The sequence below is a fragment of the Alligator mississippiensis genome, chromosome 11 (genome assembly GCF_030867095.1).
Source record: "Alligator mississippiensis isolate rAllMis1 chromosome 11, rAllMis1, whole genome shotgun sequence".
Classification (NCBI taxonomy): Eukaryota; Metazoa; Chordata; order Crocodylia; family Alligatoridae; genus Alligator; species Alligator mississippiensis.
Genome location: NC_081834.1, coordinates 53,135,202 through 53,150,816, shown reverse-complemented (window position 1 = coordinate 53,150,816; position 15,615 = coordinate 53,135,202). Strand labels below are relative to the sequence as shown.

The 15,615-nt window shown below is 51.4% G+C and overlaps 1 protein-coding gene across 1 annotated transcript; it reads right to left on the bottom strand.

Moving 5' to 3' along the window:
- Positions 1–2,458: 2,458 nt before the first annotated feature.
- LOC102573945 (protein S100-A16) lies at positions 2,459–9,803 on the bottom strand. The gene is made up of 4 exons (XM_006260273.2): positions 9,747–9,803; positions 7,117–7,197; positions 3,810–3,979; positions 2,459–2,976 (listed from the first exon to the last, which is right to left on the bottom strand). The coding sequence occupies exons 2-4, from the start codon at positions 7,157–7,159 to the stop codon at positions 2,836–2,838; spliced, it is 354 nt and encodes a 117-aa protein (XP_006260335.1). The 5' UTR covers positions 7,160–7,197; positions 9,747–9,803; the 3' UTR covers positions 2,459–2,835.
- Between the last annotated feature and the right edge of the window lie 5,812 nt (positions 9,804–15,615).

Sequence of the window (15,615 nt, the reverse complement as noted above, 5' to 3'; positions counted from 1 at the left end):
GTGGCCTTTAACCCTTATAAATTTAACTGTGTGGTGGGCAGACCCAAACAATGCCGCCCGGACTGATGCAGGGTACCTTAAGGTGATACCTCTACAGGGAGAAATGTGTTGGGTACGCAACTACTCCCAGCAAAAAAATTATTCAGTGGGAAATAGTAGTTGCAAACATTATGATATGGGAAAAGGGGTGTGGATGAACAATCATACCAAAGAGAGAACATGGTGCCAAAGTTTTAATGGATGGTATAACCCATATAACCAGACTAGCAGAGCTGGCTCGATATCCTGCAAACCAATGAAGTGGTCAAATATTACCATATGGGAATGTTCTAATTTAGGAGGGCATTGCTATAGATATGGCACAAAAAAGTCAGCATCTCCTAATGTTTTAGGGAGGCCTTCTCCTATTGGAGGTTGGTTTGCCCGAGACTAGTATGACGGCTCCTTTAGTAATAACCAGACTCTGCGAGGAACCTATTAGGTATGCGGGACTAAGCCTACCATCAACTACTGCCAAATTGGTTTGGATCCTGCTATCTTGCCTGGCTAACTCCGACTGTCAGGATAACAAAAGTCTTGCCTCAAGGGCGTCACCGAAATAAAAGAGAGAGCCCCGATTTAGCAGACCAAAAACAAAATGCGGTAGCTACCCTTGAAGCTTATAAAAATCCTTTAACTTTGGGAAAATTAATAGGGTGTTCTGTAGCAGGAATAATTCCACTAGTTACCGGCACAGCTATCTCCTGTTTGGGAAAATATACCCTGTGACTACAAGCAGTAGTTGAAAGATTGGCCTTAGAAACTGAAACTGCTCTAACCAGTCTGGGAAACGCTATAAAAACCTTAGCCCAAAACCAAGATGAATTACGAAAAATGGTTATGCAAAACCAATTGGCTCTTGATTATGTTTTAGCTTCCGAAGGGGGTGCCTGTGCAGTAATAGGGCAAAAATTTTGCACGTATGTAAATAGTACTTTCCAGTTAGTAGAAGAGCAAGTAAATGGTACGTTAGCACATGCTGCAAAAGGAGCTGAGGTTGCCTTCATTCCAAAAGATACTTCAGCCGACTGGTTCAGTTGGCTGGACCCTTGGGGACTATTCAAAGCCTTGCTCGAAAAAATAATGTCTGTTTTGTGCCTGATTTTAGTTTTAGGCTTAAGTATATATATATCTATACGACTAATTTTGTGTTGTGTCCGCATGAACGTCCGAAGAACTAAGCAGAGCATTTCTAGTATCTCAAAGGAAACTAAAATAATGGTGTTGCAAAGGTGTGAGCAGATCAAAAGTAGAAACGAACGGCTGCAGAATGAAATTGAGGGACTTATGAAATTGGAAGTTTAAGGCTAAAATGAGACTCATAGTCTCAAAAGCGGGTACTGTGGTATAAAAAAAAAAGCAGAGGCCTTAAAGTTTGATCGGAAAAAGGTTGTAAAGATCAAACAAAAGGCATTGTGTAAAAGTGTGGGCTAGGAAAAGAGGAAGAATGTCTGGCCTTGTGGTAATCAGTGCTTACTGAAATAGCAAGAAAAGAGTGTTTTGTAATAAAGAAATGAAAATAATGTTTTTGTAACTGTTACCACAGCTAGGTTTCTAAAAATTTCACTATATGTTCACGTGAATTGTAGGTGGCTGTTAAAAGGTATATAAGCCTTTTGCTTTAACGTTTAGGGAGGGAGCCCCCTCCAAGTGCATGGTGAATCCATGTCACTTTGGGCCCCTCCTACAGCTGTAGCTCTAGCCAAATAAAACTTCTGCTGACCTAACCCAAAAGTTTGCTGTGTGTGTTTTCCACGACAGAGTGAATGGACAGATTGGCATTAAGAGAGAGGTATGAATCTATGTATAGATAGGGAAGTGAATGTAGGGTGAAAGGATGATGGGGGATAAAGGATGGGTGGTTAGGGATGTTTGTGGGGGGATGGATGGACAGACAGATTGATGGGCTGCATATATACGAGGGCTGTGAATAAGGAGTGGATGGGTGGGTGGTTAGGTGGAAGGTACATACAAAGATGTGAATGGATAAAGTATATGGATCGGCAGATGTGCATGAAGTAGAGGTGTGGATAGGAAGATGGAGGGAGAGATGAAAGTGGATGCAGTGAATGGAAAGGAACAGAAGGAAAGTTGAACTGGAATGGATGAGTGGGGAAGGTTCCTATGTAAGAGACACCTCTTTGGAGAGGAGACAGGCTTCTTGAATAGTTTCTTTTTGGGTGCTGCCAGCCTTCCTAGAAAGGGATGAGGAGCAGGTGGGAAGGTGATGCTCTATGGAGCCAGACTGGGACCATCCAAGTCTCTCCTACATCATCCAGAGGAGCTAGCTAGGCTATGAGCAGGTTGTTGCCCTCTGCTCTGTGCAAGTGGCACTGTGCCCTTTCCTCCCTGGCTCATCAGACGCCTCATCCTGTGTGTCAGGTTTGGCCCGCAGTAAGGGAAGAGATTCAGGAGGAGCTCAGACCAGTTCCTTTATTCTAGCAACATTACCAAGATACAGAGGAGGAGGGGGGTCAGAGAGGAAGTCCTGTGGCAGGGAGGAGGGCAATAATTGGAAGGATTCTGGCAGAGAGGGAGGCACAAGGAATGCAGGCAGTGGAGGGTGATTTGAGAAGTCTCCTCAGCATGATGATCCCAGGCTGGGAGGGAAATCATGGATGCATCCCAGCTGGCAGGCAGAGCTCTAGGAGTCTCTAGGAGAGAGGCTGTATGGATTAGCAGGTGGGATGTTCTGGGATGGGAGGTACTGGTTTGCTTTGACACTTTTTAGGGCAAAGGATACAGGACTGGGGAGGTTCCTGGCCAGTCATATGCCTCAAACAATCTCCCCCATCACTAGGCGCTGTAGTCACGGTGCCTGATCACTTGGCAAATCCATGTGATGAGTTGCCAGTACTCATCAAAGGAGATCTTCTGGTCTTTGTTGGCATCTAACATGTCAAACATGCCTTTCACGGCCTCCTTGATCTCCGTGTTCTGGAACACAACAAAGAAATGGGCGTTCACTGTGGGGCCTTTCCTGGCTCACGGCATGAAGGGAGTGTGCATATGTGTGTGTATGTGCATGCATGCATGTGTATGTGTTCATGATACTGGCCACTGCTGGAGAAACCAGGCCTGCTCTCTGTGTTAGTATGTGTATTCTGTACATGATACAACACAAACCTGGTTGGAAGCCTGCTGATGAGGTTTATATTGTGCAAATGGCAGCAGCCCTGATTTCAGTAGCAAAGGCATTGCTTACACCAGCTCCTTGGGGGCCAGCTGCTCATACCTCATTCATGATGGTTAAACTCAGTTCCTCAGAGCAACATTAACAGAACTACTTTGTTTTAGGGCTGCGAACTGCCCCGCACTGACAGGGGTTGCAATGGGTTGGAAGGAGTAATTGCTCACCCTGCACTGGCAGTGTTCAGGTTGGCAGAACAAACTGGCAGATTGATCTCTTCTGCCCAATACTGACTGCAGGAGCAAGACCTGTTAAGTGCGTGTATGTGCACATGCACGTGCATGTGTATGTATGTTGCTCATCTACGTGTACAATCTAGATAGGAGTGAATCAAGGGGTGCTGAGATACAGTTCAGGACAGACAAACTGGCAGAGCTTTGAGGGTGGGGAGCAGCCCAGGGCTTGGGTGGCAGGAGCACAGGTTAGGACTAAGGAGCATTGACAAAGAGGTGGTATGTGGAGTGAGCCCAGGGCTGGGATAGACAAAGGTAGGAGTTTAGGCCTGAGAGGCACTGGCACAGAAACCCCTGACTATCAATGAGTGGCTGCCTCAGGGAGGCTGGGGGTAGTTGGGTCTCACCGTGAGCTGATGGCTTAACTCATTGCTGAGCAGGCTTTGGAAAGCCTCTTGGTCTAAGGCCTTTGCCTCAGCCTGGCCCTTGGCGTACTTGTAGAAGCTGTCCACAATTGCATAGATGCCTTTTTCTAGTGCTGAGTCCTCCGCAGACCTCTCTGAATGCTTTTGGCCACCTGTAAGGCAACAACAGACCCTGGCATTATGGTCCCAAAGGGCCAGAGAAGAGACATCAGTCAGGGGCTTTGCTGGCCTAGCAATACTGATGAGGGGGTGAGGCCATTCTACGTGTCCTAACTGACATGGTTTTGCCAGTAAAACGGTGTAGGACTGGATAAGCCAAGGTCCAAATATGCATCTGTTGTCTCCTTCCAGCTGGTCCATGACCTTCTCATAGCCTCACCGCCTTCATCCCCTCCTCCCTATGGGCCTTGCAGTGAGCTCTGCAGAGGAGCTCAGAGCATCTGTCTTGTGGGAGGGGATCCAAACAGCTGGGGGTCTGTAAGACATTGATGGGACCAGGGGGGATTGAAACAGCAGGGTCAGGAGGAGTACCATGAGGGGCAAGGTGGAAAGAAAGGACTTGGCTTTGTAATTGGGGGTTGGGGGAACTTTCTTTTCTGTTCACCTGGACACCCCTCTCATCTGTTCTTCCCCTGAAAAGATGTCCCACTGACACCATGCTGCTCCCACCACCAGTCCTCCTCCTCCTCCTCCTCCTCCTCCTCCTCAGGGATGCGGCCTGTATGTAGCATGGTGACAGCTGCCTCTTTACCAGGAACAAAAGGCAGGACAAGGCCATGCAGAGGCCTAAGACGACAGCTGGACACCCAGGCAGTTGCCACACATGGTGGCAGCTGTGATTTTTGGCTGCCATTGTGCCACTGGTATGACTATACCACTGTGGCAGCAGCTGCTGTTTTTTCACCCCACCCCTAAGCTGTCATCTGCGGTTGCTGTGCCCTGCCTTAGTTATGCTACTGCTGGATAGACAGAGATGCAGGAGTTGAAGAGGAGCTGCAGGGGCAGTGAAGGGGCCTGCCTGCAGCCAGGGCAGCCTGCTGTCCCATCCCAGGCATCAAAGTCAGCGGTGGCAAGGGCTGAGCTGAAGGACATGGGGACGCAGGGAAGTCATTGTTTGAAATAAGGCCACCTGGCGTGTAGTGTTGCTGGCATGGAGCTGCAGTTGCCCATTTGTTCCAGGACATGGTGGGTGGCTGAGCTTATACCCTTGACAGCCAAGAAATGCAGCGGCATTTCCTTTCTGAACAGAACGGGGCCCTGTGGCGTCAGGCTGGTGCTTCTCCACTAGCTGCATGGCAGGTCCTTGACCCTCGCACTCCTCAGCCTCCTTTCCATGTCTTCCTGCTGTCACATGCATGTTCCTGTGACCATGAAGGCTGAGTAGACTACACTAATAAGGGCAGTGATCACACTGAGCTAAGTGGACAAACACCTGAAATAGTTCCCATGAAGTGTTATCCAGGTCTCTCTGATTGCAGCTGGGATCCTGCCTGCTCCATCCCTCACCCTGGGTGGCATTCTGCTCTGTCCTTGTCATCTAAGCAGCCATTTTTTGGATGTCTACAAAGTACTTACGTGCCAGGAGAATCCTATTCCTGGACATATATCCCACATGGATGACTTATGCATGTGTGCAGACTGGCAGTAACAAAACATGAATGGGTGAAAGGCAACTTGCTTTTTCTCTGTGGGTAGCTCGATGTCTAGGGCACTCATCTGGGATGCTGGAGGTCCTGGGTTCTCAGTCCCCCTCACCCAGAGGGGGTTTGACTCAGGGCCTCTTCCACTTCCCAGCACAGTGCTCTAACTGCAGGCCAGATGAGGGCCATCCAGAGCACAGCAATCTTAGCTGCCCCACCACAGGTTAGGCATTACTTACTCCTTCTCTGCCCCTCTTTCTAAAGCTGAATCATTAATATAATCCTTGGAAAAAATGGATGGAGGGATTTGCATGGGGGGAAATTTCTGTTTTACTTGGAGCAAGGCCCCAGCCATGGTTATTTTCTGTTCTTGAGGCTAGGTTCGGTAGCTACGCATTCTGGGCATCTCCACTGTCAGGCGTATAAGTCCATAGCATGTGCACATAGGCTGTATGCGTGCTCAGTCTGCAGATGTACATGGTCATCCACATGAACAGTGCACAACATTCAGGAACAGAGTTTCAAAAAAAGCCCTGTGGATGACCAAAAGGGATGCATGGCCCAGCCTGGAGCTCCTCAACAGAGAGTGTCAGCTCCTCCTGGCACAACAAACCCACCCAGGACTCAATGATCTATGTTGTATGACCCTGAGCCACAGCCAGGCCCTGTAGCTCTAGGATGGTATAAGCTCAAGGCCTCAAGCCCACCTCACCCACACTACAGATGCACCTTCCAGACTGACTCTGCAGCTGCCGGCCCAGCCATGGTGGTGCAGGCACTTCCCAGTGATACCCATCTTAGAGCATTTTTCAGAGTGACTGTGCTCACTCTTTGCAGTGAAGGGAGCCCAAGGATCCTGGGGGGGCAGCACTGACTGTGAAGGGGGAGCCTCCACCCCCTTCCCTTGCAGTTCAGCATCCCTTAGCATATAACTGGGGCCCTGGGGGCAGCACAGGTTATAAAGATGAGAGCACCCCTGACAGAGCTGCAGTGCCCCTGGATCCAGGTAAAGTTACTTCTGGATTCAAAAGAAGGAGCATCTCTAGTGTCTCCTGTGAATAGCAAATCATGCTCCAGTGATGTGATGGGGGTTTTTTTTGTGCAATGAAGATAACCCTCATTAGGGGGCAGGTGTACAACCTGGAGATGAGATGCAGAAGGAACTTCACCCACCAAATCAGCTTGGCCAGCCAAGGGATCTGTCACCCAGACTGGCTGACGGAAGGGAGAGGGTGAGAGGAATAGGTAAGGGGAGAGGTTGATGGGTAAGGGAGCAGGGAGGGCAGTGGGTGATATGTAAGGTCATGAGTTGTAGGATGGATGCAGGAGCACACAGTGGTGGGCAAGGGGTGAAGCTGAGCTATCAAGGCAGGTAATGACAGATATGACTGAGTGGTGTAGCAACAGGAGAGGGTGAAAGGTGCAGGGGGGTGATGGAAAATGGGTGTGGGGTGGGTGATAAGTGAGGGAGCAGTATGGGTAAGGTGGAGTGGGGGGTGCAGAGTGCCTGATGGGGAGTGGCGGAGGCTGAGTGTGCTGAGCTAGTTATGGTGAGAAAGGCCCTGGATTCATTTGATCCTGAGGGCTCCACTTTGGGCTGCAAGGAAGGTGTCACCCAGGACCACAGGCATCTGCACCATGTCTCTTACCACTGCCATCTCCAGGCCCCTCTGGCTGTAGGTTCTGCCCCATAGTTGGGCTGTCACACAGGAGGAAGCGTAACCAGTTTTCTGGAGGGAGCAAAATCTAATGTGAGCAATGAAGTGCTCTTGAATTCCAGCAACTGGACTGGACTGGGATGGTGGGGGGCACTTTTGTGGGCTGGCACCAAGCCCGAAACAAGTGAGGAGGTTACTTAGAGGAGCCAGCAAGTAGATCCTTCATCCCAGCCACCAGCCTTATGCCAAAGAAGTTCTTCTCTGCAGACAAGGCAGCGAAGCTCCCCACCACTTGGGATCCAGACTCCTCTGGTGGGAGGGTTTGTGCCAGGGCAGTGATGGGGTAAAGGAGTGATGGGGTGAAGGAGCCGGGAGTGCAGTAGGGTAGAAAAGGAGAACTTCTGCCACACTTGTAGACAATATTTTTGGGGTGTTCCATGTGTGGCTGACTGGTTTGTGGAGAGAGGTGTTGCATAGGTGGCTTTGGGTCAAGCTGGTTTGGGACGGAGGCATCTCTGAAGTACTAAGCAAAGCTCCAGCTGCCTGAGTCTGGTACTGCAGAGAGCCTCCGCTTGCCCAGGCCTCACGCCCCAGCCCCAAAGCTGCGGGAACTCCAGCTGAGAGCACTGATCCTTGCATGATGGTTGTGCCCAAAATATGAATTCCTAGACAATGAGCAGTTGTTGGGGCGACTGACTACCATCAAAAGATGGGACTGAATACCTCATTAGCTATTTACAGCGCCAATGAGAGGAGGACTGAGTTTCAGGCTATTGCCAAGGCACCCTGAATGGCAGGACTCTTACCTAAGTTTTGTCATTGATTTGCTTCTTCCAAGTTTCTGCCGTGTCCTTCCCCTTCTCCACCCTCCTCCTGTCAATGCTGCCAGGTGGTTCTGTTCATTTTCAGCTCTTGGAAATTTTGCATATCCAGGGAACTCACATCATGTAATTTAATTGCCCTGGTTTCTGGCAAGGAGTACAGCCTGGGGCCATTTAAACAGGAACCTCTAGGCCTTCTTTCTACTTAGAGCTGTGAGTCAGGGAGGTGTCTCTTGATTTGACTTCTTATGTGTTCAGGAAAGAGGACTTTGTATGTTCCTCATAAACAAGATGAATCTCAGGAAATGTCTCCTAAACTCAACTCCCAGACTGTCAGAACAGCAGGGCACCAAGACAAGCTGCCCAGGAAAGCTGTGGGATCCCTTTTACTAGAGGGTTTCAAGAAGAAATTGGGCAAGCATCAGCCTAGGGTAGTTTAGGAATAGTGCAGACTGCATCAGCACAAGGTGTTTGACAGGATGATCCCTGAGGTCCCTTCCAGCCCTCCATCACAAGTCTCTGATTCCACACCTAGTTCTGCTCTTTTCTGGAATAACCTGTGAGATCTACACTTTGGGCTTATCCTTTGAGCCAAGAGAAGTGTCTATGTGCAACAGGACTATGCTTGGAAAGTAGCAAAAGTGTGTTGGGGTGTCCCTGTGAAAGATGAGCAGCTGTACGGTGCTTTCCTCCCCGTGGGCATTCCTCATAGCAGCAGCAGCGTGGAAGGCAAAGCCCTACAAGCACAAGCTCGGTCTGGGGGGCACCTGGAGCATACATGTGGCCCCAGAGTCCCTGGCTTGTTGTACGATGAGAAGTAAACTTCTGATCCTCAGCTGCTATTCCCTTCTCCTTGTTGCACTCAGCTGGATCAAGGCCTCACTGTGCTGGGCAGTCAATGGCACTCAATGAAGAGACTGTCCCAGCCGCAAAGTGGTTGCACTCTAAATGTAAAACTACAGGCCACAGAGGCAGATAGATGGACAAACAGATGGGGGGACTTTGTTTGTGCAGCCTCTTTTGACTTGAATTCATGGCAATTGTTAAATTACCCCTTTGCCCATATGAATATGTATTAGCCCATGGTTTTTGATTATTCACCCACATATTGTGGGACAGGTTCATTTTCCCTTGGGCAGGAGTAGGCCTCAGTGGGGGGAACATGGGGAAACTTCTGCCCGCATCTGTTAACCCCTAGGGGCTGGCCTATTCTCTCCACTCACCTCTGGACTGGTACAAAGCCATGTCTGTCTAGATACGCTGCTGTGGGCTGGAAAAAAGTCATAAGAGAGCTTGCTCCAGCACCCCATACTCGGTGGGGAGGGGAGGGAGCTGCCAGGAATGGCGGGATATCTTTGGGTCCTCATTTGAAGACAAAGGACAAACATGTTGATGGCAATGTTTTGTCAGTTTTGTACATCAAAGCAAATTACAGCAGAATCTGGAGCAGATGCATGAGCAAGTCTTTGGGGTAGCTATACACTGCCTTACCACTGTCCCAGGAAAGAGTGGATGCAAGGTCTACAGATATGTATTTTTTGCTGCCTAGGATTTCATTGAGGTACACTGGTGTAGGGCTGTACGCTGTCTGTCTACTTCTTATTTACACTGATGTAAATATGGCCCAAGGCCCTGAACTGATGAGCAGGCATTGAAAAGCAGGTGGTAGAGGGCTGTCTGCTATTCTACCATATCCCTCTGCGTGCCCACACCCCAGCCCTGCTCACAGGTAGTGGGGAATGGGTCCCATGCCCACCTACCTGCTCTGCTAGCTGTGCAGTGGCAGTCACACTCACTCACCTGCAACAGGGCCGCTGGTCCCTGAGACGGACTGAGATCGAAGCGAGCTGCCGACAGGGTCTGTGTGTGGGGTGGGGAGGCAGGGGGCTATTTATGGGCTGGCTTCTCACACAGGCGGAGATGTGATCACTGAGTCAACACAGGGATCAAGTGCCCGACGGACAGGGCCAGGATTGTATAGGGAGGAATCTGGGCAGAGGCACAAGAATGGGGTGGGAAGAGCCACTTGTTTGCCTCTTCCTCCACCTCAGACAGCTGCAGGTGCCAAGACAGGCTAGTCAGAGACCAGTGCTGGCAGCAGGGCCCTTGGGCAGGTACGATGTGAATAGACTCGGAGCAAGGGGGACATTCCCCACTCCCTGCAGGGGGACATGACTCCTGAGTTCCCCTGAGCCCAATGGTCCTCTGGGCCAGTGTGGTGAGGACAGGTTGGCTTCTGTGGGCAGTGGCACACTGGGGAGTGATGAGCAGGGCTCTGGGTTTTCCCTTTTAACCAAGAAAAATGCAGATTTTCCCTTTCACCAAAAAGAATTCAGCTTTTCCATGTTTGCAAAGAGCTCTCCGCAGGCTGGCAGAGTTGCAGCCTGCCAGGGGCTGGGGGGAGAAGGAGGAGGGTGGTCAGGCAAGGGGCACCATGTGCATGTACACTTACACATGCACAGGGCTGCCAGGCACCCTGGAGAGCAGCTCCCACAGGTAAGTCTGGCAGGGGAAGTGGGTATTGAGGCCCCCATTGGGAGAGAAGGAGTTGGGCAGCGCTGGGACTGGGGCTGCTGCTCAGCCAGGGTGGTTCATGGGGGCTTGGGGCTGGGCCTCCAATGTGCAGCTGCAGGGCCCCAGCAGGGAGTGGGACGGGGTCGCGGGTGGCTTGTGTATGGGGTGGGGGCTGGGGCCGGCTCCTTGCCGCTGCATGCACTCCTGGGGTGGGGGGAGGTAGGGGGACCCATGCCCCTCAGATTTGTGCATGGGGCAGGGGTGGAGGTTGGGCTCCCTGCTGCCTTCCCGCCAGGGTCTCCGCAGCCTGGCGGGTAGGGCCTGGCATGACAGCACAGAGTGGGGCCGAGCAGGGAAACCCCTTGCTGCTGCAAGCCCTATACCACCCTGGCGAAGTGCCCCCTGCCCTCCCAGCTGCAGCGGGGGTGGCAGCACAGAGTTGTGCCCCTTGCTGCTGCCACGGGGGCATCTGCGGGGGGGGCTGTGGGTGAGGAGTGAGGAGCTCCAGCAGGTCTGAGGAGTTGTGGGTGGGGAGTGACGGCACCACCACACCTTTTATTATATTAGATTGTGATTGAGGCACTGTTAGGCTTTGAAACTTCTTTAGAATTGTAAATATATCAATAAAACATTGTGTTCAATTGATACCTCTCTATATAGCAGTGTTTCATTTTAAGTGTGGAGTTTGCATTTTTTAATCAGAGAAGTTGTGATTTTTAAATGGAGAAAACCATGATCCCTGGTGATGCGGCCGTGTTACATTCACCCACCTCCCCACCCTGAATGACCGTGTGCCTGTTCCCAGAAGGGCACTGCCTTTGACCTGTCCAGAAGCAAGGCTTAACCTGGTGTGTCTGGAGGTACACCAGACCAACCCTGCTACTGTGCCCCAGCACACACAGCCAAGGGGATCCTGAGTCACCGGGGAGCAGACTCTCCCCTCGCAGCAGGGGGAGAGTGGCGGAGGAGACCCCTTGGAGAAGGACAGGCAGCCAGAGAGTACACACAGCTCAACAGCCGAACACAGCCAAGTCCGGGGAGAACGGGAGTGGGGGAGCTGGTGTCACCCTTGTGACAGAGAGCAGAGGACGGGTTGCAGCATGCCTGTTCATCTGCAGGGTGACACCTGGCTCATCTTGCCCCTGTCTGTGCACTGGGGAAAGCCAATCTGGGTTAAACCAGGCTTTGCCTTGAGGAAGGAGTTTACATTGGTCCAGGGAACCAGACTTAACTCTGCCCTGCTCCATCAGACAAATGGGTACCACTTTGCAAGTGTAAATAGTGCTGACAGTAGAAGCCTGGCACCATCCAGGAAGGGCAGGGAGCCCTGGCTTTACTTCTGAATTGCTTGTGGATCCCAGTCAAGCCACTTCCCTGCTCAGTGCCTCAGTTTCCCCACCTGTGTATTCAGGGTGGCGATGCTGCCCCAGCTCCCAGCAGGACCCTGAGGTTGTGTCCAGGGTTTCCCTGCAATGCATCTCAGCTAGGAAAAATGCTCTTGAATCTTGTACTCGGGGATTTTCCTTGCAGTCTGATTCTGGGGAGTGTGTAAACAAATACTGGAGCACTCAGGAGCCAAGCCATATCACGGCTCACCGTCAGGCAGCTCGGCTAGTGAGGTGGACGTGGGCTCCAGTCTCCCTGGCCTTTGGAGTCTCAGGAGCTTTCCCAGCTTTGCCCCCTCCAGGGTATCAGCTCTGTTGTGTAGCAAGGATTCCCATTGCAGGGAAAATCTTGGTTGCTAGCCTAGTCAGGGCTCCAGGCACTGGCACAGGAGGGAGCTCCTTACTCTAAGTTCCTGTGTTTCCCTCCCCTTCCCCTGCCCCAGCTGTCACACATTCTCCTCCAGGCAGCTGGGTCACAAACTATTTATAGAGGGACCACTTTCTGAGCACCCACTCCCTGTTGCAACTAAGCCTCTGGTTTCAGCTGAGTCACAACCTCTCCCCATCCCCCTGCTGCCTCTGCTCCCAAGGGGGTCAAGACATCTGCCCTGGGGTGGGGGCAGGGGGGTGGGGGATCCCCTCTGCTCCAGCTCTCTTTCTGCTGCAGGTTTTAAAGACTGGTTGGGCTCCTTAAGCGCTGGGTAGTTCAAGCAGCTGTCAGAGCCCTGCAATAGGAGCAAGATATGATCCCCTGCCCCACCTTCAAGCCTGCTACCAGACGCAGGAAACATAAAGTTTGCTGCAGGCAGGTTTTTTGACGAGGAAAAACCTAACTTGTGGAAACAGATTTGATTTGCTTATCTGTAAAGATCAGCCCAGAACCTGTCCCCAGTGGGGTGTTGCTACTGAGCAGATTTTAGGTGCTCATAGGCAGGCAGAAATGGGATGAAATGCAAAGGTTGGGGGCTGTCCAGGTGTACAAGGGGAGGAAGAGTAGTATTCCCGGAGCCAGTTTGTGTGACTTGTCCAGTGGCTTGTCCCTATTCAAGGCCAACACCAGTCCATAGCCATTCTGTGTTACTGATTAGGTGACTAGGCACAACTTCTGCTTTTCTTTCCAGTGCTTTAGTGGGGGAACGGGGAGTGGGGCAGAGTAGCAGAGCCATTTAGGTGCCTGGCTTTACTTCCAGAGGAGTGCACTAGAGCCTTGCTCTGGACATGTGTTGCAGGCCTTCTCCACTTGGCATCTGATCCTTGAGGCTGGGGAGTCCAAGGTGCCCAGAGATGACACTAGCTGCATCGATTCCTTGTGAGCTGCTGACTATAGGAGTGGCTTTGCCTTGCCCAAGCCCATGCCAGCCTGTTAGACTTAGACAGGCCTTTGGTGCTATCCCTGCAATTCCTGGGATCGCACTCCCAGCTGCCAGTTGCCCACAGCAGTTTGCCTCCACCAGCATCGCTCAGCACCTCCTCACTCCTGCCTTGGCAGAACAGGCACAATGACATCTAGTGGCCGATTCATGCCTTTCAAGGCCAGGAAGAGCCATGAAACATTCTCAGGTGTGGTGGGGGTCCCTCCCAACCCCATGGCTCAGCAGTGACATGTTGATCACCACACCTTTTGGCACTGCTGCTAGCCACAGGCAATGACAGAGTTAAAATTGGGGTTGTGGGGACAACAGAGATTGATGTTACCCACCTAGCACAGTGTTTGCTTGCATTTGTTGCCCGTTGATTGGGGGACATCTGCTCTCATTGGGCTGCCCTATATACATTTGAGCTTCTGGGATTGACTGAATCTGCCCCCCTGAAGGTTGCACCCAGAGCTGGTTTCCCTGTAAAAAGTAGGGAGGCACTTATCTCATCTATATCTCCCATGCTCCACAATGCTACCCACTTAAGCCAGTTTTGCTGCAATGCCATCTGCACACATTTACTCCAAGATGGTGCAGCCATCACACATATCAGAGAGCTGGTATCCATCTCTTTTGCTCTGAAACCCTGTTATGAATCCATAGGCAGTCAGACCATGAGAGGCCGGTGAGATGGTCCTCCACTCCAGGAGCTACTTCCATGGGAGCAGACACCACCATCATTGCGACGACTTCCACAACTGGAGCTGCCAGCTCTTCCAATCCAGGAAGTAACTCAGTTGATGCCACTACCAAATCCTTGTCAGCAACCAGCACAACTGAAGCTGGCACCGATGTCATGATGGCATTGCACATGACTGAATCTGCCACCAACTCAAGGCCTGCATCGAGCAAGAATGAACTTACCCCCATGTTCAGGCCAGCAGCCACCATGACTGTAACTAGCTGCCACCTTATCCCATCCATTGTCTACCATGACAGCATCAGGCACAACCTCACCACCAGAAGAAAACCACTCCAGATCTGTGGCCACCATGAATGAAGCTGCCACAGCCTCCACCATCTCCAAACTAGCTGACCACAACTCCACATATGGATCCATCATGACTGAAGCTGGAACCATGGTAACACCAGCAGTGAACAGGAAGAAACTTGTCACAACTACCTCACTGTAAGTGGCCACCATGACTGAACCTGACTCCTCATCCACACCAGCAGCTACCCAACCTGCTGCAGCTGCCCCTACCTCAGCACCAGCAGCTCCAATCTACACACCCACAACTATCATGACTATAGCTTCGGTGACCTGCACACCCACAGCCACTGTGACTGTAGGTGCTACCATGCCCATGGCAGTGGCTCTGACCACTGAAGATGAAACCGACTTTAGAGTAGCAACAAACATCTCCACAACAGCAACCCCCAAGTTCATGTCAGAATCTACCACAAATGAAGCTATCAACATCTCTGCACCACTGTCCACTAAAACTGAAATAGCCACAACTTTGATGCTGGCAGCCAGGACGTCTGAACCTGCCTCCACCTCCACACTAGGAGCCACCACCACTGAACCTGCCTCAACATCTAACCTGGCAGCCACCATAATGAAAGCTGGTGCCACTTCCATACCAGCAGCCACTCTGAGTACAGGCAGTGCCACATCAGGCCCAGTAGTCACTACAGCTGAAACGCCAATGATCGTTATGGCCACAGATACTGCAACAGCAGCTCCCAGCACATCCACACCAGTGGCCTCCACAACTCCTAGGAAAACAACCTCCAAAGTAGCAATAGCCATCTCCAGAACAACAGCCTTCACCTCCACAAGAGCACCTATCACAACTGAAGCTAGCAATACCTCCACTCCCAGAACCACCAACATTGCTACTACCTCCATACCAACTACCACTAGGACCAAAGCTGCCATCACATCAGCTGCAGCCACAATGACCTCCACAGACACAGTTGCCACGATAGCAGCAACCACCATGTCCAGAACATTGGCCTCCATTACTGCAGTTGGAACCACCTCCACAGCAGCTACAGCTGTCTCCAAAACAGAAGATCCCAGCTCCACAACAGCAACTACCACTACTGAAGCTGCCAATACCTCCATTCCCAGAGCCACCACGACTGCAGTTCCCAGTATGTCTACACTCACGAAGACGACAACTAGAGTTGGAACCACCTCTGTGGCTGCAAGGATTATCTCCACACCAGCAAACACTCCACACACCTGGCACCACTTCATCACTTCTAGTCACCACCAGTGAAGCTGCCATGGCCTCCTTGCCAACCACCACCGAAACCAAAGCTGCCACCGCATCAATCCCTCCAGTCACAGCCACTGCAGCCGCAATAACTTCCACAGCCACAACAGGAGTGACAACCATGTCT